The sequence below is a fragment of the Acanthamoeba castellanii genome (assembly GCF_000313135.1).
Source record: "Acanthamoeba castellanii str. Neff unplaced genomic scaffold scf7180000084612, whole genome shotgun sequence".
Taxonomy (NCBI): Eukaryota; Discosea; order Longamoebia; family Acanthamoebidae; genus Acanthamoeba; species Acanthamoeba castellanii.
The window spans coordinates 203,086-224,566 of NW_004457342.1; the positions used below are offsets into that span (position 1 = coordinate 203,086).

The window sequence follows — 21,481 nt, forward strand, 5'->3', positions numbered from 1 at the left end:
GGCGGGCACTAGACGGAAAGTGGAGGGTGGGTCGGACTTGAGACTCGGTAGCAAGACGATCGGCTAAGTGCTTGGAGAGCGAGCTGCCGGGTGGGCTGGTGGTGGGTAGCGAAACTGACTGGTTAGTTTGGCGTTCTGCTTTGAGCGAGGCGCTATCAGAGAATGGACGACGGTGCCACAGAGCGGTTCTGGGTGTGGGGCCTGTGTAGGTACCCCAGATAAAAGCCTACGTGCACGTGTCGGAGTCACAAGGCCAACACCAAAGCGACGCTACACAGACGACGACATGCCCGGGCAAATTCCATTTCTTGATCTGAGTAACCCCCACTGATTAGACCTACGAGAAAGGGCATTACGGAAAGCGGGCCGGTCCCGGATTGGTCGTGGCAATATGTGTCAAGGACGGGATTGGCTGAGACCTTGTGCGGAGTTAAAGAGGTTCCTTATCAACCTCACAAATCGGTTACTGGGGCCGAACTTTATCCTTTCGTCCGTTGTCTTTGCCGTTCCCTGACGACGGCTTTTTTGCTTATCTGATGGTGCATAGCACTCTTTCTCTTTTTCGCCAATCCTAATCCCTCCGTGTCGTGGCTTGTCGCGCTCCAGCCGGTGCGTGGATAGGCCATCACCCCCACTAACTGAACTTGACTAGTTGATTCGCAGTTTGTTGTTGGGTGCCTGGTCACGCTCGTCAGCGCTGTCGTCCAACACTTCCACCTGATGTTGCATCAACACCACCACAACAACACCGCTTAGTCCGCCATACGCGATGCGCACCACCAAACAAGACACACAAAAAGGGCCGTACGGTGTAGTCGTCTACGTGGTCTTGCTGGTTCCGCTCATCCACATCGCTGTCCTCATCGTTGTCGTCGCTGTCGGTCTTCTTGGCGGTGTTGGCCAGAGGAGGCGACGTGGGTTTCTGCATCTCTTGCGATCTGTGTGAGAGGTCAGCAAATATCCATATTCCAGAATACCACAAGAGATAACATCACCCTAAAAATGAATTAGGAATAAACGAAATAAAAAACCAAACAAAATATCACCCACGGTACCGGACGTGGGTGTAGGCCGCAGACGCGAGGAGCACCAGCAAGTTGGAGACCCACCACAGCCCTGCGTTTGGCGGTGGTCACCCGTGGTACGTGAGCAAGGAGGGGTGCCGCACACCAGATACTGCAAAAGCGGACGGAGTTGCAAGCCATCGGACAAGCCACACACGACACACGTACCGCTCTTGACTTCGGAATTGGCCCACACGGCGATCACTGTCTGCGCGCACGCCTTGGCCGTGCCTGTGGCGGGGGAGGGGGGTTGGTGAGAGCTGGCAGAAGTAGTGTGGGTGATGTCGAGGAACGTACCACTGATGTTGTGGGTCAGAGGGGACGTAAACTTGATCTGCAGCATCGTCACCAAGCCGATCGCCACTGTGGGAAAACCACGCATTCCGTGCATTCCGCGCAATGACGGTTAGGGTTCAGTCGCACGCACAACAGACTGGAGGAGCGCACCGCCGAAGAATCCACCAAGAGTCATCATGGCCCAGAAGTAGAGGGAAGTGATCTTCTCAAACTCGGCCAGCTGAGTGGAGACAAGCGGCGTGAGTTGGATCATGATTAATCTGTTAATGGTGGTGAGGCGGTACGATACCATCTCGTGCTCGCTGGCCATGATCATGAGCGGCACAAAGAGAAAGAAGGCGTTCAGGTTGTTGTACAGGGTCAACCTGGTCAGTAGAGGAAGGGGGTGGGCGAGATGAGCTCATCTCACAGATGCAATGACCGTGACACCAACAGGAGAGTTTGAGCAGCCTAGCGGGCGGCGTACTTCCAGGAATCGCCATCCACGATGGGCAGGATCTTCTTGACGTAGATGGCGTTGAGGGCCACGAAGAGCGAGGCCAATACACCGTAGATGACACCTGGAATGGGCCAGCACCAGTCAGTCGGGAACAATCAGCACCTCTTGCGACGGCAGACGCAGCCGAGCCGAACCTCTGACAGACAGATCACCGATTTCGCCCTCCTGATCCACTCCCAGGATAAACCCGAGCACGAGGAACAGACAGCACAGAAGCGCCTGATGACGGACCACACATGATGACCGGTCAGCGAGTGCACGCACACACACGACACACACGACACGCGCGCGTGAAGGAGTTTATGAACCTTGGGGCTGGTCTTCTGTCCCAGCATGAGGTACGTAAGCAGCACGTTCCAGATGGTGGTCAGCGAGCTGTGGTTTCGACGACGGGCCGAGTGTCAGCAACACGAAGGAACGAGAGCAAGCAACCAATTTGTGTGTTTGTGCGTGCGTGCGTGCGTGCGTGCGTGCGTGCGTGCGTGCTGTGTGGAACGAAAGAGTACCGGCCGACGTTGTAGAAGGACACGCCAATCTCCTTGAGGCAGAGGTTGTTGAAGGCGATCATGCCAACGAACACGGCCGACAGCGGAAGGCACTTGAGGGCCACATCGACCTTGACCTCGAAGCGCGGGAAGGTCTCGAAGAACGGGTGGAGCGGGCGAAAGAGGGGCAGCACCCAGCACGCCACGACGGCCACCAGGCACTGGAACCACGTGATGAAGAGCGGCGCGTCGAGCCTCAGATCGGGCGACGAGAGGAGGTACTTGTTGAGGAAGACCATCGAGATCGACACCACCCAGTAGAGGGCGATCACCATCCCGATCTTGGTCGCTCGGTTCGCGTACGCTGCTTCCATCTTGGTGGGTTGAGCTGGTTGGCCCTCTGCACAATGTGTGCGCGTGCGGTGGTGCGCGTGCGGTGCGTGCGCGTGAGTGACTGGTGCAGGGGCCACAGCCACGGGAGCGCACGCGTGCGTTGAGGACTGGAAGACTTGCGTTGCAAGGAAGAGAAGAGGAAAGGGAAAGGGAAAGGGAGAGGAACGGGAGATGCAAAACAACAAATCTTTTGTGTAGGGGGAGGGTGAGAAGATGAAGGCTCAACGAGAGGGCTCAAAAGTTATACAGAATAGCCGATGACCCAACTGTCCACTAAATGAAGTCATATCGATCGATGTGAATGGGTACGTACGGGTACGAACTAGGATTGGGTTCGTAGATCCTGGCCACGACAGCGACTACAACGGGAAGAAGACTTCGAGGAAAGCTAAATCTCAGCTCAGGCTCACCCCAAAGAAGAAGAGCAGTCGACAAGAAGCTTCTCGACTTTCCTTTCTTCTCTTTTCCTTCTTCCTTTATCCTGGATTTAATCTCGGACGGAGAAGCACCATGGCTGGCATCAACACCGCAGTGGAGAAGGACATCACCCGCATTGAGCGAATCGGTACATTGGCAACTTACCTCAATCGCTAATCGCCATGAATCGCAATCCGAACCCCCCCCCGAAATTTGCTCAATCGATATTTTAGAGCCCAACCTTGCACTAATTTAATCACCAACGCAGGTGCCCACTCGCACATCCATGGCTTGGGCCTGGATGAGAAGTTCACGCCACGTCCCGAGAGCGACGGCCTGGTGGGTCAGCTCAAGGCCCGCCGTGCTGCGGGTATCATCACCCACATGATCAAGGAGGGCAAGATCGCTGGTCGTGCTGTCCTTATTGCTGGGCAACCCGGTACCCCTCTTCTTCTTCCTCCGCTTCGCCTGCCGAGCTGCGTAGCGGCCTCTGCTGCGAGACCTGGCCCAACCACTTTGCCACTTCAAACAAACACAACACGGCAGGCACGGGCAAGACGGCGATCGCCATGGGCATGGCACAGACGCTCGGCCCCGAGACCCCCTTCACCATGATCGCCGGCTCAGAGATCTATTCGCTCGAGATGTCCAAGACTGAGGCCATCACCCAGGCCTTCAGGAGGTGACGTGCGCCCCACCTCCATGGTCTTGGCATCACGCTTGGTGACCGATTTGCACCATTTCCCCCCCCCCTCCTCTACTAAACGACACATGTGGCGACGGATGTGACGTGCGCAGGTCGATCGGCATCCGCATCAAGGAGGAGACCGAGATCATCGAGGGTGAAGTGGTGGAGATTCAGATTGACCGACCTGCTGGCGGTGCGGTGCGTACCTCTTTCCTGGACGGCAAACTCAGCGTGGTCTCAAGCCACAACCGTCGTTTGCACGCAGCTCACATGCACGTGATCATCACCGCCCCATCTCACAGGGTCTCAAAGTGGGCAAGATTACGATGAAGACGACTGATCTGGAGACCATCTACGAGCTGGGCCAGAAGATGATCGATGCCCTCGCCAAGGAGAAGGTCACCGCAGGGTACGGATCGGCGCTGGCTTTTCCTCTTCTCTTGTCTCTCTAGGCCATTTCTCATCGTCTATTTCCCCGCGTGCACAGCGACGTGATTTCGATCGACAAGGCGTCGGGTCGCATCACCAAGCTCGGCCGTTCGTTCAGCCGCGCTTCCGACTACTCCGTGAGAGGCCCCAGCGTACGTCCCGTACCCAACAGAACAGAGAGGAAACAGTTGGGTGGTTGGTGGTCACTGAGCTAACGATCGTGGCGCTTCGCAATCGCAGGTCAAGCTGATCAACACGCCCGAGGGAGAGCTGCAGAAGAGGAAGGAGGTGGTCCACACGGTCAGCCTGCACGAGATCGACGTCATCAACTCGCGCACCCAGGGCTTCCTCGCCCTCTTTGCCGGTACCGTTGGCACAGGCTCGGGGCTTGCTTGGTCGCTGGCTGACCGTGGTTTGTGATCTGCACCTGGCCAGGTGACACTGGTGAGATCAAGTCCGAGGTGCGGGAGCAGATCGACGCCAAGGTCGCCGAATGGAAGGAGGAGGGCAAGGCCGAGATCGTGCCCGGCGTACGTGTCCATCTCCACTCACTCTTTACTTTTTCTCTCTCTCTCTCTCTCTCCCTTCACTTTTCAACCCCAGTCGACCTAACGCGTTCAATTGTCAACAGGTCCTTTTCATTGACGAGGTGCACATGTTGGACATCGAGTGCTTCTCTTACATCAACAGGTAACCCTGAGCTCATATCTGTCCGCATAGCCAGCAGCCGAAACCTCATTTCTTTCTCTTTTCTCTTTTGTTTTTCTCACGCTAGAGCGTTGGAGGGAGAGATGTCACCCATCCTCGTGATGGCCTCGAACAGGGGTATCACCACCATCAGAGGGACCAGCTACAAGGTACCTTCACCCTCACCATCATATCACTGCGCTGTGTAACCTACCTCCGGCTCATCGATGCGGTCGCACTGCGCTCTGCTCACAGGGTCCGCACGGTATGCCGCCGGATCTGTTGGACCGAACGCTCATCATCTCCACGAACCCCTACACACCGGAGGAGATCCAGAAGATCATCCGGATCAGGTACACCCCTCTGTCCACTCCCCCCCCCGAACAAACATACCAAGCTCACACGCGCGCTCGCTTTTTCAGGCTTTCGGAGGAAGATGTCGAGATGACGGAGGAGGCCGTGCTCCTGCTCACCAACATCGGGTACGGATCTGTTGCGAACACACATGAACGCGCGCGCGCTCTTCGTCGGCTCACAAGCTTGTGGTGGTGTGTAGGGCGGAAACGTCGCTGCGCTACGCCATCCACATGATCACCGCGTCGGCTCTCGTGGCAACCAAGCGCGCTGTACGCCTCTCCTCCCCCAACCTGGCCACCACGGCGGTGCGCAGTTGACTGATGGAACCATCATTGATGGGGCGTTGGTGGTGGTTGCAGGCGACCAAGGTCGACACACAGGACATCGAGCGCGTGTACGAGCTCTTCGTCGACGTGGAGCGGTCGCGCGAGTACCTGGCCGCGTCCTCCTCCCACGAGTACATCAGCTCCGACGGCGCCATGGAGGTCGAGAAGGCTCAGTAACCGGCCTCCCTCTTGTACGTGTGCCATACACATACACGCTTCCACCACCATATGGGCCATGCGTGCGGTGTGTGTTGCAATTCACTATTATCGAACACGCGCACGTGACTGGGGGTGATGCCCGAGACAAGTTAGAGCTTGTTGGGCAGTGCTGCGCCCTCGGGCACCGCGTAGCCGCAGTCCCGGAGGCCGGCCTCGATGGCCTTGAGGGTGCGGAGGACGTGGCCGTGCTCGGCCTCGCTCACCACCGAGTAGGCCATGTGCCCGATGCGGAAGTACTTGATCTCGGGGAACAGGCCGCCGGCCAGCACCGCGCCGTGCTGCTTCACCGACCCGAGGAACTTGGCGCCGTCGGTCACCGCCGCCGGCAGCCGCACGACGGTGAGCGTGTGGGCGAAGAGCTCCTCGCGCACGGGGATGAACTCGAGGCCGAACGCGCGGATGGCCTCGCGCACCTTCCGCGAGGCGTCGACGTGGGCCTGGAACCGCTTCTCCATGCCGCCGTCGGCCAGGATCTCCTTGAGGCTCACGTTGAGCGCCTTGACCAGGTTCACCGCCGGCGTGGCGAAGTAGCTGCCCTTCTTGGCCTCGTAGTTCTGCATGATCGGCAGCCACCGGTTCCAGTCGATGAAGTAACCCGCCGGACGCGTCTTCCTGTTCGCGAACACCTCCTGCAACGTAGACGACGATGACGATGACGGCGGTGAGTCGTTGAAAAGCCTGAGGCCCCTAGGGGTACGGGGGAGGCGTACCATGGCGCGAGGGCTGGCAAGGAGAATGGCGAGGCCGGGCGGCACGCCGATGGCCTTCTGGGAGGCGGTGTGGCAGACGTCAACGTCCCACTCGTCCATCCGGAACTCCTCCGCACCTGCACAGTCGCGTGCGTGTGCGTGAGTCATCAACCGACCGTGGGCGAGACCGCTGGTGAGACGAGCGGGCGGGACGAACCCGTGGCGCACACGCCGTCGACAACGACAAGCGTCTGCGGGGACACCTCGCGGATGGCCTTGGCGAAGCTCTTCACGTCGGTCAGCACTCCCGTCGACGTGTCCACCTGCACCACCCCCAGGACCCACATAAAGGTACTACCATGTGAGCAGCTGGAGCGGAGAAGTGCGAGGAGGTATCTCAGGAATGTATACGTGGGTGAGGGTGACGAGCTTGTAGGAGGCCTGGGAGAGGGCCTGCTTGAGCTCCTCGACGCTGGGGCAATCGCCGAGCGTGGCCGCCTTCAGCTTCGTGACCTGCGCACCGAACGACTCCAAGCTGCCAACCAATAAATAATAATCATAATAATAATAAAAACAAAAAGAATAATAATTTTAATAAATAACAAAGGAATGAATGTTGTGTGCGTGCACAGGGCTGGTACCAGTCGGCAAAGCGATCACCGAAGTAGCCGGTGGAGACCACCAGGGCCTTCTCGTCCCGCTCGAGCAGGTTGGCGCCCACCTGCAGCGGCGCGTGCAACGGCATCGATCTCGTTGGTGAGTGCGCATATAATCATGAAGTAGAGTGTGGTGGGAGGGGCGTACCATGTCCCATCCTAGGGTGCCGGAGCCCGACACGACGAAGGGCTGGGCCTTGGTGGTCAAGAACACCTGCAGGCGCACAAATGAAAGATGCGAACAATATTAAAATTGAATGTCATGAGGTGAAAAAAGAAATGATTGAAAAATCCTGATTGCAGCTGGCAAGCTGCTGCACCTGGCGGAGGAGGACGAGCGCCTCGCTGAAGAGGTTGATGAAGTCAGGCGAAACGTGCGAGAGCGACGGCTCGCCAGTGGCCTTCAGCACGGCGGGCGAGAACTCGATGGGTCCCGGAATCATGAGCAGCGGACGGTCAGCCTCCATCTTTTGTTTTACTGTGTGCGGTCTGGTGCGTGTCGTGTCACGAGACAAGGGATTATAAATAAGTAATTGAAAAATTAGTTGTATATTTATTTTCATCTTGTGTTTCGTAAAGAATTACAAAAAGGATTACAGTTTCACGGTAAGACGGCCAGCGGCCAAGCGTCATCTCTCTTCAGTGGCGGACCCGAAACTGTGGAGGGCATCCTCTCGAGCACTAACTACCGCCTGAACGGTGACCTGCCGGCCAAGAGCGCGAGGCTCGCCTGCATGTATGGCTCGGACAGCTACTGCGCTCTGTGGCGCTACGCCGACGGAGCTGGCGCGTGGCACGGGGTGGTGCCGGACTTCGACGACTACAGCGGAGGTCAGGACGGCGGGTGGAACGCCATGCAGATCATCAACGATTCGACCGATGCCACATTATCCTCACCCCAGCTCTCCAGCTGGGCCAACTTGCTTCAGTATCAGAGAACATGTTTTATCTGGAACCAATCAATGAGTTCATTATCAACCATCTTCGCTGGAGGGTGCGGCCACAAGCTCATCGCGCAGCAGCTGAGCTGCAACTCGCTCGGCGAACATGAAGGAGGGCTCGTGGGGCCAGCTCTTTCGGCCGAGCTCCTTCACCATCTGTGTGTACAGCTCGCTGGCCATCATATCCAGCTTGGTCCCCCACAAGTCGGGGTGTGCCGAGTTGAAGCTCTCTTCGTCTGCAAAGAGGTCAGGTGGCAGCGGCAGTCGGCCGAGATGCTTCCATGTGGCTAGGCTGGCCAGGGTCCATCGCCCCTTGTCGTGCCGGAAGACGTAGCAGACCTTGGACGCGGCATCGACTTGAACGCTGAGCTCCTTGCCCACCAGCCAGCTGTCGTCAGACTCGCCCGACACGTCCACTACGACGCTGTAGTGGTAGTCGTCACTTTGCGTCGAGCTGCCTGCAGGCTTGGGCTTAGAAGGGGTGGAGATGACGAACAGGCAGCCAGCTCTGTCTCGTTCGGTGAGGCAAAACCTGTCCTCCACCTTCGCAGCACCGCTACTTTCCTTCCTGCTCACCGGTGCCTCTTCATGACTTCCCCTGGCGCCCATGTTGCTTCCGTCCTCTCGATAAAACAGTCTCGCGAAGAGACGTCCATAATCTTTTCTTTCTTTTTTCTTGGCTTCTTTTTCGGTGCGCTTTGGCGATTGGTGAACGGCGTCGAAATTTGTTTGGCTGTGCATCCCGCCAGTGGGGTGATCCCTTGCAATCTTCTCATTTTCTTTTTCATCTGCTCTCTTTCCCCTTCGAACATTATCCACCACATCATCACACCGCATCGCTGGGTGCAGTACACCCCACAATCCCTTAATACCCCTATCTACCAAGACCACACCACAGAACAGTACTGTAGATGAAGTGGTCGGCTCGCTTTGCAGCCCGGCAGCACGCTGCCGGCCCATCGGCGGCTTGCGTGGCCTCTACCGCGGCCACCGCCCGCAGGGCGGTGCTGGCACTGCCGCTGCGAGCGAGGTGGGCCAGCAGCGCTGGCCGGTCGGGGCTGCCGTCCTATGAGAGCGAGTTCAAGGCCTCCGTGCAGGACCCCGAGCGCTACTGGGCCTCCAAAGCCGAGAAGGTCCACTGGCACAAGCGGTAACCCGCCCTCTATTTGTTTGTTATTTATTGTTGATTTATCTCTGAATCAACAAATAATCTATTATTATTATTTTTATATTGTTTTTTTATGGTTGGGTGGTGGACAGGTGGGACAGCGTGCTCGACTCGTCGCGACCGCCCTTCTACCGGTGGTTCCCGGGCGGCAAGGTCAACACCTGCTACAACGCCCTCGACCTCCACATCGCCCAAGGTCGGTCAGTCCTTGTGTTGGCACACCCAGCACCCAGCAGGGTCCTGCTGTTGTTACCAGTTTCTCATGTACGTTCTTTGCATTGCAGGGCGAGGGGACCAGGTGGCCCTCATCTGGGACAGCCCCGTCAGCAAGAACCTGCAAAAGTACACCTACAAGGACCTTCACCAGCAGGTACCCGCCCCTTGCAGGCCACCGCGCTTCTGCACGGGGTTGATTGTCGATGGGTTCACCTCGCTCGCTCGCTCACTCGCCCACTCACCCGCACCCGCAACCACAACGACAACCGCAATCGCCAATCCAAGGTCACACACTTTGCGGGCGTGCTCGCCAACACGCACGGCGTTGAGAAGGGCGATCGCGTGCTGATCTACATGCCCATGATCCCACAGGGTAATCCCTGCAGCGACGCGCTCATGCGCATTATAGAGGCGCTGCAAGCTCTAACGCCTTTACCACGGTGTGCAGCCGTCATTGCCATGCTGGCGTGTGCCCGCATCGGCGCCATTCACTCGGTTGTGTTTGGCGGCTTCGCGGCCGATCAGTTGGCCGTGCGCATCGACCACGCTAAGCCCAAGGTAATGTCAACATGCGAGCGCGAGTGGCTCCTGCCTGTGGCTCAATTCTTGGGGCGTGTGGGGGCGCAGGTGACTCTCTCGGCCTCGTGCGGTATCGAGCCCCATCACATCGTGCAGTACAAGCCGCTGCTCGATCGAGCCATTGAGATGGCGAAACACAAACCGCAAGCCAACATTATCTATCAGAGGTGAGCCGCACGCGCACCGCCGCACACGCACCGCCGCACACGCACTGACGCCCAACGTTCCTCTCATTTTGCGCCAGACCGGGCCTCGAGACCCAGGCAGCTCTCGTGCAGACGGCCGAACAGAAGGACTACGACTGGGACCAGGAGATGGCCAGGTCACGATCCTTCAGCGGCTGCACCGAGCTAGACTCCCATGTGCGTCGTGATCCTCCGCACGCACGCCCGCACGCCCGCACGCACGCCAATGTAACTCACCACCTCGCCTGGCTTGGCCATGTAGGATCCGTTGTATGTGCTGTACACGTCGGGCACCACGGGCAACCCCAAGGGCGTGGTCCGCGACAACGCCGGGCACCTGGTGGCACTCAAGAATTCCATGGAGATGATCTACGACCTCAAGCCCGGCGAAGTGTTCTGGGCCGCTAGGTACTGTGTGCGAACAGAGCCCGTACACGCATTCTCCTCGAGCGACCTGTCTGACGGCCACGTGCTGCGTGTGTCGTGTGTCGTGTGTCGTGTCGTCTTTTGTGTGTGTGTGTATGTGTGTGTCTGGTGTTCGTTCAGTGACATCGGGTGGGTCGTCGGCCATTCCTACATCGTCTACGGTCCGCTGCTGGAGGGCGCGACGACCGTGCTCTACGAGGGAAAGCCCGTCGGGACCCCAGACGTATGTCCGCCCCCCCCCTCTTCCCCACCGCCACGTCACACCGCCTCATTAATCAATGCGATGACGATTCTTTCTGAAACGGCGCTTGGTGTGCAGAGCGGGGCGTATTGGCGAGTGATCAGCCAGCACGGGGTGAACGTCTCCTTCATGGCCCCAACCGCCGTCCGCGCCATCCGTAAGGAGGACCCCGAAGGCTCGAACATTGCCATATACGGTACGTGCAAGTCTCTCTCTCTCTGACTCGAGCCGCTCATCACTGGCCTTTTTTTTTCTATACTGTGGTAGACATGTCCAACCTGCGGGCGTTCTTCTTGGCCGGCGAGAGGGCCGATCCGGCGACGGTCCATTGGGCTCAGAAGCTGCTCCACCACATCCCCGTCATCGACCACTGGTCAGCCCCCCTCTTACAACTGTTGCCACGACGTGGGCCACGCAGGGCTTCGACTCACCACTGGGCCGTCCACCAGGTGGCAGACGGAGACGGGCTGGGCGATCGGGGCCAAGTGCCTGGGATTGGACTACGGCGCGGAGCCCCACGTGCCAGCCAACTCGAGCCACGTCAAGGTCAAGCCCGGGTCCTGCGGTCTCGCCGTGCCGGGCTACGACGTGCGCGTGTTGCACGAAACCACCGGCCGAGAGCTGCCTCACAACCGCCACCTGGGCGAAGTCGTCGTCAGGTACTCGTCCTTCCCCTTGCCACGCGTTCCATGCACTCCATGAGTCTCAGGCCTCAGCATTTTCACCAAACCAGATTGCCGCTGCCGCCGGGTTGCTTCCCCACGCTGTGGCCCAACGACGAGGAGAAGTACCACAGCTCCTACTTCCAAACCTACCCGGGCTACTATCGATGCGGTACTGCGCACGCACGCACGCACGACACCTTAGCCGTGGCTTAGGGAGACGGGAAAACTGAGTCGATTGCTTCTCTGTTGTGTCGGACGGCAGGCGACGCTGGCTTTGTGGACAGCGACGGCTACATCCACATCATGGCCCGCACAGAGTACGTGGTCGCCCCCAGCCCCAACTTCATGGCTGGGCTGTAACCCGCTGATCGTGCGCGAATGTGGACAGCGACGTGATCAATGTGGCAGGTCACCGGCTGAGCACCGGCGCTCTGGAAGAGGTGCTGAGCTCTCACCCTGACGTGGCCGAGTGTGCGGTGATCGGGGCCGAGGACCAGCTCAAGGGAGAGGTCCCAGTCGGGTTCATTGTGCTCAAGGTACGCCCCAGCTCGCGCCCTTCTCGGCCCAGGCCTGTAGGCGCGTAGTCTTACCAACGCGTGCGCGTGTCAGTCTGGCGTGACGAGGGACAGCGAGGATGTGGCCAAGGACTGCATCAAGCGCGTTCGAGAGCGCATCGGCCCGGTCGCCACCTTCAAGGTACGCAGCGCAATGAGCTCACAACGCGCGGGCCAAGCGCAGATGATGACCATGCGCGGTCGTGATCGGTTGTTCCACGCCACCGCCTTGAAAAGGTGGCGATCCCGGTGAACCGTCTGCCCAAGACCCGGTCGGGCAAGATCCTGCGAGGCACCATGAAGAAGATCGCTGACGGCCACGGTTCGTTCGTCGTGTCACACACAAACCGTGTCTTTCGTTTTATTCATCTCCATCTCTGGTGCACGTGGGTGGTGCGCTGTGTGTGTGCGTGCGTGTGTGTTGCGTGCAGCCTATCAGACGCCGGCGACGATCGACGACCCGGCCATCCTGGACGAGATCGAGGCGGCCCTCTTAGCCAAGGGCTACGCCAAGGAGCGGGAGGAGCCCTAAGCCTCACGCTCGAGCGGCTGTGGTGCACGCAACCCTCCTCTCTCTGTTTTTTTGTACTAACAAGCACTCGCCAACAGCAGCCAGGCAGAAGACAGCGCGAAGAGCGATGATCTTTAGTTGGCCCAAACGTTTATGTACACAGATCTCTTCTCCTCGTTACGTTGCTGTTGCGGTTGTTGGTATCAGTCGAAGGCGCCGGCGCCCATGATGGGGATCTGCACGGGCTGGGCCTGCCTGATCTCGGAACTGGTCATCTTCTGGTCCCTCTCCTTCTCCAGGTGCTGCTGCTGCGCGGCGTACTGCTGACCGCCAGTCGCCATCGTCGATGGGCCGCCGCCCATCTGGGCGAGTTCGATCCGCTCGGCCTGCATCATCTGCTGCTCGGTCTCCTGCCTCAGCGTCTCCCTGGCCGCCAGCTCGGCCCGGGGCTGCATGGTGGCGGCAGCGGTCGTGGTGCCCAGTCCGGTGGTGCCCAGACTGGTGCCGTAGTACTCGAGGCCCTCGCGGCTTTCGCCCCTCGGCACGGTGGTGACGGACACGACCGGGGTCGTGGGGACGCCCCGCTCATCGTAGTAGGCGGCGTAGGGGTTGGTCGTGACCGCCGCGGCCGTCACGGGGGTGACGATGGGCGTAGCGGCCACAGGCGTCGCGGGGGTCGAAACGGGCGTGACGATGGGCGCCACAGGGGTGGCCACGGCTGCAGCGAGGGGCGCGGCCGCAGTGGTCGTTGTAGTCGTTGAGACAACGGGCGCGGCTGTCCTGGCCGTGGTGGTGGCCACGGGCGTGGCGGTGGTGGTCACCACGGTGGGCCTCTTCTTGCCACGGCGCGTGACCTTAGACATCAGCGTCTTGGAGTCGCTGTAGACGCCAGAGATCGGGCGCATGCCCGTCACGTCGTGGATTCTGTGGTCCCGTCGATCAGGCACGGGCGAACAAGACGAAGGCTACTGGTCGGGGCGTACCTGTCCATGGCGACGGTGGCAGCGAGGATGAGGAGCGGATTGGAGAAGGTCGGGGCCACCCGGATGCCGTACTGGCCCTGCCCTGGCGGGACTGCCAGCGCCTTCGACACCTGCGAAAGAGAGAAGGGTGAGTCTCGAACCCTTGGAGAAAGGGACGAAAAATGAAAGCGAAGATGGGGGGGGGGAACGTGCGTCGGCGATGATCGTGTCTCCCTGATAGAAGCTAAACTCGTTCTCGGCGAAGTTGCTGAGAAGCTCGGCAGTGAGGCTATGTGCTGGAGGACATGTGGCCGTCGACGAGGCAGAAGAGGGGTGCGTACCCCTTGGCGTGAATGCTCGCGGCGTTGAAGGGGCGGAGGGAGAAGATGGGTTCGTTGATGCTTATGAGCTTCCTCTTCAGCTTCGCGCTTGTGCCATACACCGAGATGACTGGGCAGAAACCAGTGCATGAGCCGCCACAACCAGAGAAAGAGGGTGGCTTGAGACAGATCGTACGATAGGTGGGCATGCGGTAGACGCGGCTGATGAGCGACGACTCCTCGCGGATGTAGCCCACTTCGTGCCCGGTCGAATCGGCGATCCTGATGTCGTCCAGCTTGTCCGCAAAGTTCCCAACCAACCTGTGATGATGTCAGCAGCCCCATCGGGCCTTTCCTCTGTGTGTGTCGTTGTGTGTCGTAACAAACCTGTAGAGCAGGAGGCCCTGGGAGTCCTTGACCTCGTAGGTGTTGGCCAGCGCCCAGAAGCGGTGCCGCATGACGAACAGCGGTGCTGTGCCCGGCTCGCGGGCCATCACGGGACCCACCACGGGCGTCATGCCGGGAGCGCCGACCGCTGGCGTGGAGGTGGCGGGCGCGGCGCCCATGGGCAGGCCCGACGGCGAGGCGAAGCCGTCCGCCGCGCCGCTGGTGGCGCCATACACCGTGGGGCCGAGCGGCGTGCGCGATCCGACGCCTGACACGCCGATTCCGGTCGCCGCCGCCGGCTGGCGCGCGCTGATGCCTGTGTGTGTCGCAAGCGTGCACGGGGGTTGGTTGCATGTCGACACACATACTTGAGATGCCGAGGGTACCTGAGGCAAGACCGGTGCCGACGGCGGGGGCGCCCAGCGAGCGGTACGGGTGGATGAGCATGCGGAAGTAGAGGGCGGCTGAGTGGTGGCGCGTCCGGTCCAGGTAGTACCAGCCCTCCATCGCCCCCGTTTCGCTGAGCCTGTGCGTGTCGTGTGCGTGTCGTGTTCGTTGGGAGACAACTCAAGAGCGCGTGAATGCGAGGGCGGCGGGCCCACCTGAAGAGGGGCTGGCGGATGTAGCCCAGGCGCTCATTGTTGCGGTTGTCGATGGCTGTCACCTCGACGTAGCCGCCCTCCTTGTCCCACTGCGTCAGCTGGAATTCGAAGCGTTCCATCCTGTCCACGTTGTGGTGCGTCGTGAGCATATCGTGCCCCGTATTCAAGGAAGAAAGATGGAGCCGTGTGGTACCAGTAGGGGTTGAGGCTTCCGGCGACGACGTTGGTCTTGCGGGTGCCGATGGGGCGGCCCGAGCTGTCGTACATGGTCATCACCACATACGGCTCGCACGACTCTGCATCGCGGCACCTTTAGAACACCACACACACACACAGCTCCTCCCCAATTGGGTTGTTGTACTCATGAGCTCGCCGGCGAGCAGGTCGCGGGCCTCACGTACTGCGGAAGACCAACACAAAACAACGTTAGCCCTGATCTGAGCGATCTGTGCGCAGAGAGTTGAGGGGGCGGGGGTGGGCGGGGGGGTGTACTCTCGATGGTGAGGACCTCTCGGTTGAGGGCCTCGCCGGTGGTGGTCCCTCCGTATGGGAGGTTCTCTGGTTGCTGCATGCTTTCTGCAGTAAGTGGGGACCAATAGTTGTTGAATGTGCGGAGTTCTCTGTGGGGGGTGATTGGAAGTGTGGTTTATGGAAGAGGCAGGGGAAGGAGTGGTGCTGTTGCTGAAGGAAGTGGTGGAGAATGAAGCTGAGGTAGAAGAGAGTCAGAGAGCGGGTGGGCGACAGGTGGGCAGCCACACAGGTGCTGCGGAAGAAGACCGGTTGGCCCTCCAAATTAGCAGAAGGAGGCAGGGGAGAAAAGCGGGCGGGGACCACGTCCCCTTCCCCAGAGATCCTGCCCGAAGTTTCGTCCATCTCCCACCATCCCTCTAATCATCTCCCCTTACGAATGCCAAGAATGCTCATCAGCATGTTGACTTACGGCCTGCCGAACAACTCGCCTTGCCGGCCCGGGTATGCTCTCGGCGCCCTCTCGTCTCGGCTTTCTTGAGCCCAAGGTTCCGTCGGCGTCGGGGGTTTTACCCAATGGGTGACTTACTTATTGCCCGAAAATGCCGCCAATCAATAAAGGCGGTGGATTCCGCAAGTAGCGGAAGGACTAACTTTCGGGTCGGAGACTTTAGAGCTAAAGTCACCGACACGCCTTTTTTTTTTGCAAAACGTCCGACCAGCATAAAATAAAGGTGTTTCTGTAGTGCACTCTACTTTTCCACAACACACCATGGCTTACCTCAACGGCGGCCGCAAGAGCGGCGGCAACTCCACCTCGGCACCACCGCCGGTAAAGGCGTGCAACTACTGCCGCAACTCGCACGTCGCCTGTGACGGGTACTCCCTGCCTCCCCTTGCAACCTTTTTTCTACTTTCTCGACATCTATTTTATTTCATCTTTTACATTAAATAATAAGTTATTTATTTTCGTTTACGTGGTACGCTTAGCGAACAACATCATACTTATTTTTTATTTGTTCTTTTCTTTTTAGGGAGAGGCCGTGCGGGAGGTGCGTGAAGCGAGGCGTGGCCGACCACTGCTGCGACCTGGTGCCGCGCAAGAAGGGCCGACCCGCCCGCAACGACCCGCGCTTCCGCCCCAAGTACCCCAGCAGCGGCAGCACCAGCACAAGCAGCAACGACGACAACCACAATCGCAACATCACCAACAGCACCAACAGCAACAACATCAACACTAACGCAAGCACGCCGTCGACCTTGGGGACTAGCGACAGCGACGTGGAGATACCTTCTTCTCAACATCTCTCGGACGGGCTGTCGTCCGGGTCTGAGCGCGACTCCCACCACCAGCACCACCACCGCATGTACGATCAACACGTCGACGACCTGCCCTACACGGACGCGGACTACGATGATGACGACGATGACGATGATGAGGAGAGTGCGGAGGAGGGGCGCCGCCGCCACTGGGGTCAGCGCCGGGATGAGCAGGCGGAGCGGCCGAGAGCGGCCGAGTCGTCGTCTGACCTGGCGTCGCGGGTGATCGCGATGATGGCCGACGAGATGCACAAGCTGCGCAAGGAGAACGCCAAGCTGCGCTGCAAGGTCAAGAAGCTGCGCAAGCACAAGCGAGCGCGCGAAGAAGAAGAGACCAACTACAACCACCACCACAGCCACAGCCACAACAACCACAACCGAAGCTGCAGCGGCACCTGCGCACCGGGCTCGACCAATCCGAAGCGGCCGCGATACGACGACGCGCCGTCGCCGGCGATGGCAGCGGCGCCGCAGCCGCAACCGCAACCGGTCGAGACTCGGCCGTCGGCGGTGGCCGCGGGAGAGTGCGTAGGCCTGCTGGAGGCGCGCAAGCACATGCCATTCCTCAACCACTACCGCATGTCCGCCGACGTGCCCTTGGTCGTGGGCGACATCTCCGCGTACGGCCACGGCCCGAGATCTCTTGTTTTTATGGGATTGATTGCTGATCGCTGAACGTGTTCAACACCCACAGGCGCCCGGTGTTTGCGCTCGAGGTGCCACCGGTGGTCGGCGATCAGGCGACCTTTGTCTTCTTCAACCAGCACTTCTTGAGCATGTTGCAGTTCACTGAGGTGCGTGCAATAGTTTATACGTACAGGGTGACATCACATGGTAGCTTACGCCTTGATATGGGTCCACACAGGATGAGCTCCGTCGCGTCCCGCCCGGAGCCGTGTTTTCGGAGAACCCCAAGATGCGCGATAGGCTCACGCCGTTTCTCGAGAACCAGTACGGACGCTTTCTCTTTCTTCTGTCCTCTTTGGCAAGTTCGGAGCTAAACTGGGTTGTTCGGACCTATTTTTTCTAATAGGAAGCCGTGGTCGGTAAGCGAGATCTTCACCTTTTGTCCGCTCATGCGCCGCAGAGATGGTCGCACCGTGCGCAGTACATCCAACATGCAGTTCTTCTACGGCCCCACTGGCACCGTACGCCTCATCTTCTCTTTCTCTTTCTATCTCGCACGCATGACCACGCACGAGTCACTAACCTCGGAAGATTGGCGCAGGTCAAGTATCTGATCGGGGTCACGCTTCACTGGGAGGAAGGCGCCATGCGCGAGGGCGAGCGATTCAAAGAGAAGCTCAACCCGACCACCACGGCGGGTCCCTTGTCCGTTCTGTCGATGACCACCTCCTCACACCCTCACCACTCGCTCCCTCACCACTCGTCTTCCACCACCGCCGGCTCCTACGGGTCCTCGCATCCCTCGTCGTGCACCTTCTACGGCGAAGACGGCCCGCGCAACCCCTCGACGGGCGGCCACGACAACGCCCACTACTACTACTGGGACCAAGTGCTCCAGTCCCTCGCCACTCCTACACTGGCCCACCACCCCTAATAATTCTGCCAATGGGCGACTTACTGCAGAGCGCGGTAAATAAATAAAATCGGTATATAAATAGTTTCCGCGCCAGAAGGACATTTTTACTGTTTTCCCCGCGTATGGCCAACTACCACGGCAAGTCCACCCCTGCACCACCGCCGGTGAAGGCGTGCAACTACTGCCGCAACTCGCACGTCGCCTGTGACGGGTACCCCCCTTGCATCCTGTCCGCCTGACGTTTGTTTATCTTTTATTGAATTTATCTTATCATAATTATTTATATTTGTTCTCTTTGGCGGAGCCGACGCAGGGGGAGGCCGTGCGGGAGGTGCGTGAAGCGAGGCGTGGCCGACCACTGCTGCGACCTGGTGCCGCGCAAGAAGGGCCGACCCGCCCGCAACGACCCGCGCTTCCGCCCCAAGTACCCCGACAAGACCAACGACCACACAAAAAGGTCTCGCGACGGCAACATAGGCAACACCAACAACAGCAGCAACATCGACAACATCAACTCAAGCGACCTGGGAACGGGTGCCAGCGACACGGAGACATCTCCTCAGGCACCAAGTCTACCTCTGGAGGCCAGCGGGCTGTGGTCCAGGCCCGAGCGGCCGCACCACCACATGTACGACCAATACATCGATGACCTGCCCTGGTCAGACGGGGACTACGGCTACGATGAGGAAGACGAAGACGACGATGACGACGATGAAGACGACGATGACGATGTCGAGGAGGAGCGGTGGCGACGGAAGCAGCGCCGTGACGAGCGGTCGAGAGAGGCTGAGTCCCCACCTGACCTGGAGTCGTCGTCTGACCTGGCGTCGCGGATGATCGCGATGATGGCCGACGAGATGCACCAGCTGCGCAAGGAGAACGCCAAGCTGCGCTGCAGGGTCAAGAAGCTGCGCAAATTTAAGCGAGCGCGCGAAGAAGACACCAACCACAGCCACAGCCACAGCCACAGCCACAGCCACAGCCACAGCAACCACAACCGAGGCCGCAGCGCGGGCTCAGCGAACCCGAAGCGGCCGCGATACGACGATGCTCTGGCGGCGACACCGCAACCGCAACCGGTCGAGACTCGGCCGTCGTCTGTGGCCGCGGGCGAATGCGTGGGCCTGATGGAGGCGCGCAAGCACATGCCATTCCTCAACCACTACCGCATGTCCGCCGACGTTCCCTTCGTCGTGGGCGACCTCCATTCGTGCGGCTTCCAGACCAGTCGTGTGGCTTGTTGTGCGGATGATTCATGAACCCAACATACTCACTCAACGCATGTCAGGCGCCCCGTGTTTGTGCTTGACGTTCCACCGGTGGTAGGCGGGCAGGCGAGCTGGGCCTTCTTCAACGAGCCCTTCTTGAGCATGTTACAGTTCACGAAGGTACGCAGCTGCGGGGTTTGGTTGAGCAATATTCGGTGGCCTCACCATATGTGCTGGTGGTGGTGGCTTCCTGGTGATGATCTCTCGCTCTTCGCCTCCAGGATGAGCTCCGTCGCGTCCCGCACAGGGCCGTGCTGGCGGAAAACCCCAAAAGGCTCGAAAGGCTCTTGCCCTTGTTCCAGGACCAGTACGCCCTCCCGCCACTCACTCTTGGCCAAGTCGGAGCTAAACCAGCTGGGCATGACTTCCCCCCCCCCTCAACAGGAAGCCGTGGTCGGTAAGTGAGATCTGCACCTTTTGTTCGCTCATGCGCCGCAGAGATGGTCGCACCGTGCGCAGTACATCCAACATACAGTTCTTCTACGGTCCTACTGGCATCGTACGCCTCTCTTAACACAACGCACACGCACACGCACACGCACACGCACACGCACACGCACACGCACACGCACACGCACACGCACACGCACACGCACACGCACACGCACACGCACACGCACACGCACACGCACACGCACACGCACACGCATGTAGCTAAATCAAAACCTAGGTCAAGTATGTGGTCAGCGTCACACTACATTGGGAGGAAGACACCATGCGCGAGGGCGAGGGGTTCAGGGAGAATCTCAACACGCCCACCACGGCAGGTCCCTTGTCCGTTCTGCCAACGGCGCCGCTCTCGCACCCGCACCCGCACCACACGTCTTACCCCACCTACGGGTCCAACTGCCAAGACGGCTCGCGCAATCAGGCCACTCCGTCCGCAGGCCACGGCAACGCCGACTGCTGGGATCAAGTGCTCCAGTTTCTCGCCGCTCCTGCCGTGGTCCATCACCCCGCGCCATCCTTCCACTACCTGTGATCAAATAATAATGATAATATAAATACTATTAAATGAACCAAAAAATTGAGTTTCCATTTATTTGATTTTTTTTTTTTTTGTAGAACGAGAATGAAAACAGTTCATCGTCTTCCGCTGGCTGCGACCATGACGGCGAGGACGCAGATGGAGAGACAGAGGGCGACGAAGGCGACGAAGGCCCAGAAGGCGGCCTCGGCGAAGAGCAGGAACGCGAAGATGAAGAGCAACGGAATGAAGCAGATGCTCCAGAATGTCCGCCGACCATATCTGCACACGCCAGTCCACCGTCAAGCTGGGGCGGTCGCCATAACGAATGCACCACACACGGCAGGAGGGTATGCCAAGATAAGAGAGGCGTCACGTACGTGGCCGACTCGCCGATGCAGTGCTCGCACAGGACCACGGCTGGCGATCGGTACTTTTTGTAGTGGCAGCACTTGTACCACGCTGTGTCGCCCCGGGGGGGGGGTTGAATTAAAAGTTCGTTCACCGACGGTTGCCCAACACGAACGGGTGAGAACACCCTTGAAGAGGCGGCGGTTGGGTCGAAGGTGGGGAGGTGGGAGATACCGTGCAGGCCCTCGCAGAAGAAGCAGTTCTCGCAGGCGCAGAAGCAGCATCCCGTGTCGCTCTCCCGGGCGTCGGTGCAGCTCAGGCACGCGCTCTCCTCGGTGTAGGTGCCCTGGCTCGTGTAGTCCACAACCGGCGCCACGGGCGCGTCGTCCTTCGCTCCCATTTCAACTACACCCATGGTGACAAAAAATGAATAAAAAGAAAGAAGAACGAAGGGCGGGGGGGATGGCACCATCCTCTGCGCTGCCCATGGTCGTGGAGTAGATAGCTTGTGGGCCTTAGGTTTGACCTTCTGAAATTTGAAACCGGGGAGAACCGCTGAACCGCTGATTGGTTTTGACCCACAGACTGGCTGCAGTGAACC

At 59.4% G+C, this 21,481-nt stretch overlaps 8 protein-coding genes and 1 pseudogene across 8 annotated transcripts; 4 read left to right on the forward strand and 5 right to left on the reverse strand.

Annotated features, from left to right (window-relative positions):
• Positions 1-648: 648 nt before the first annotated feature.
• ACA1_076970 (GDPfucose transporter) lies at positions 649-2,719 on the reverse strand (the record flags this gene model as incomplete). The annotated part of the gene is made up of 10 exons (XM_004335809.1): positions 649-717; positions 809-938; positions 1,056-1,116; positions 1,233-1,295; positions 1,362-1,427; positions 1,512-1,726; positions 1,828-1,921; positions 1,995-2,079; positions 2,169-2,235; positions 2,367-2,719. The coding sequence occupies 10 exons, from the start codon at positions 2,717-2,719 to the stop codon at positions 649-651; spliced, it is 1,203 nt and encodes a 400-aa protein (XP_004335857.1).
• A 529-nt stretch (positions 2,720-3,248) lies between these two features.
• On the forward strand, positions 3,249-5,819 carry ACA1_076980 (RuvBlike helicase, putative; the record flags this gene model as incomplete). Its single annotated transcript, XM_004335810.1, has 14 exons — positions 3,249-3,303; positions 3,424-3,594; positions 3,702-3,837; positions 3,954-4,041; positions 4,146-4,252; positions 4,331-4,424; positions 4,513-4,636; positions 4,708-4,802; positions 4,904-4,962; positions 5,048-5,129; positions 5,215-5,312; positions 5,382-5,441; positions 5,516-5,585; positions 5,676-5,819. The coding sequence occupies 14 exons, from the start codon at positions 3,249-3,251 to the stop codon at positions 5,817-5,819; spliced, it is 1,383 nt and encodes a 460-aa protein (XP_004335858.1).
• A 131-nt stretch (positions 5,820-5,950) lies between these two features.
• On the reverse strand, positions 5,951-7,673 carry ACA1_076990 (aminotransferase; the record flags this gene model as incomplete). Its single annotated transcript, XM_004335811.1, has 7 exons — positions 5,951-6,490; positions 6,572-6,687; positions 6,768-6,873; positions 6,962-7,085; positions 7,192-7,271; positions 7,355-7,420; positions 7,527-7,673. 7 exons carry the CDS (start codon positions 7,671-7,673, stop codon positions 5,951-5,953), a joined length of 1,179 nt encoding a protein of 392 aa, XP_004335859.1.
• A 126-nt stretch (positions 7,674-7,799) lies between these two features.
• On the forward strand, positions 7,800-8,132 carry ACA1_077000 (uncharacterized protein; the record flags this gene model as incomplete). The annotated part of the gene is made up of 1 exon (XM_004335812.1): positions 7,800-8,132. A coding segment is annotated over one exon (333 nt), but the record flags the coding sequence as incomplete, so codon positions are not given.
• A 48-nt stretch (positions 8,133-8,180) lies between these two features.
• On the reverse strand, positions 8,181-8,756 carry ACA1_077010 (uncharacterized protein; the record flags this gene model as incomplete). The annotated part of the gene is made up of 1 exon (XM_004335813.1): positions 8,181-8,756. The coding sequence occupies one exon, from the start codon at positions 8,754-8,756 to the stop codon at positions 8,181-8,183; it is 576 nt and encodes a 191-aa protein (XP_004335861.1).
• A 302-nt stretch (positions 8,757-9,058) lies between these two features.
• On the forward strand, positions 9,059-12,713 carry ACA1_077020 (propionate-CoA synthetase and ligase; the record flags this gene model as incomplete). Its single annotated transcript, XM_004335814.1, is given in 18 exon segments — positions 9,059-9,297; positions 9,408-9,511; positions 9,600-9,685; positions 9,703-9,904; positions 9,980-10,089; positions 10,159-10,277; positions 10,355-10,472; positions 10,558-10,703; positions 10,842-10,944; positions 11,041-11,158; positions 11,230-11,335; positions 11,412-11,621; positions 11,696-11,796; positions 11,890-11,944; positions 12,016-12,163; positions 12,237-12,323; positions 12,419-12,503; positions 12,613-12,713. The coding sequence occupies 18 exon segments, from the start codon at positions 9,059-9,061 to the stop codon at positions 12,711-12,713; spliced, it is 2,238 nt and encodes a 745-aa protein (XP_004335862.1).
• A 182-nt stretch (positions 12,714-12,895) lies between these two features.
• Positions 12,896-15,534, reverse strand: ACA1_077030 (C2 domain containing protein; the record flags this gene model as incomplete). The annotated part of the gene is made up of 11 exons (XM_004335815.1): positions 12,896-13,616; positions 13,676-13,757; positions 13,864-13,943; positions 13,996-14,104; positions 14,171-14,295; positions 14,362-14,677; positions 14,748-14,887; positions 14,964-15,083; positions 15,157-15,259; positions 15,325-15,363; positions 15,456-15,534. The coding sequence occupies 11 exons, from the start codon at positions 15,532-15,534 to the stop codon at positions 12,896-12,898; spliced, it is 1,914 nt and encodes a 637-aa protein (XP_004335863.1).
• Positions 15,535-16,203: 669 nt separating this feature from the next.
• ACA1_077040 lies at positions 16,204-20,544 on the forward strand (annotated as a pseudogene).
• Positions 20,545-20,645: 101 nt separating this feature from the next.
• ACA1_077050 (uncharacterized protein) lies at positions 20,646-21,368 on the reverse strand (the record flags this gene model as incomplete). The annotated part of the gene is made up of 4 exons (XM_004335816.1): positions 20,646-20,811; positions 20,910-20,991; positions 21,115-21,285; positions 21,350-21,368. The coding sequence occupies 4 exons, from the start codon at positions 21,366-21,368 to the stop codon at positions 20,646-20,648; spliced, it is 438 nt and encodes a 145-aa protein (XP_004335864.1).
• Positions 21,369-21,481: the final 113 nt, after the last annotated feature.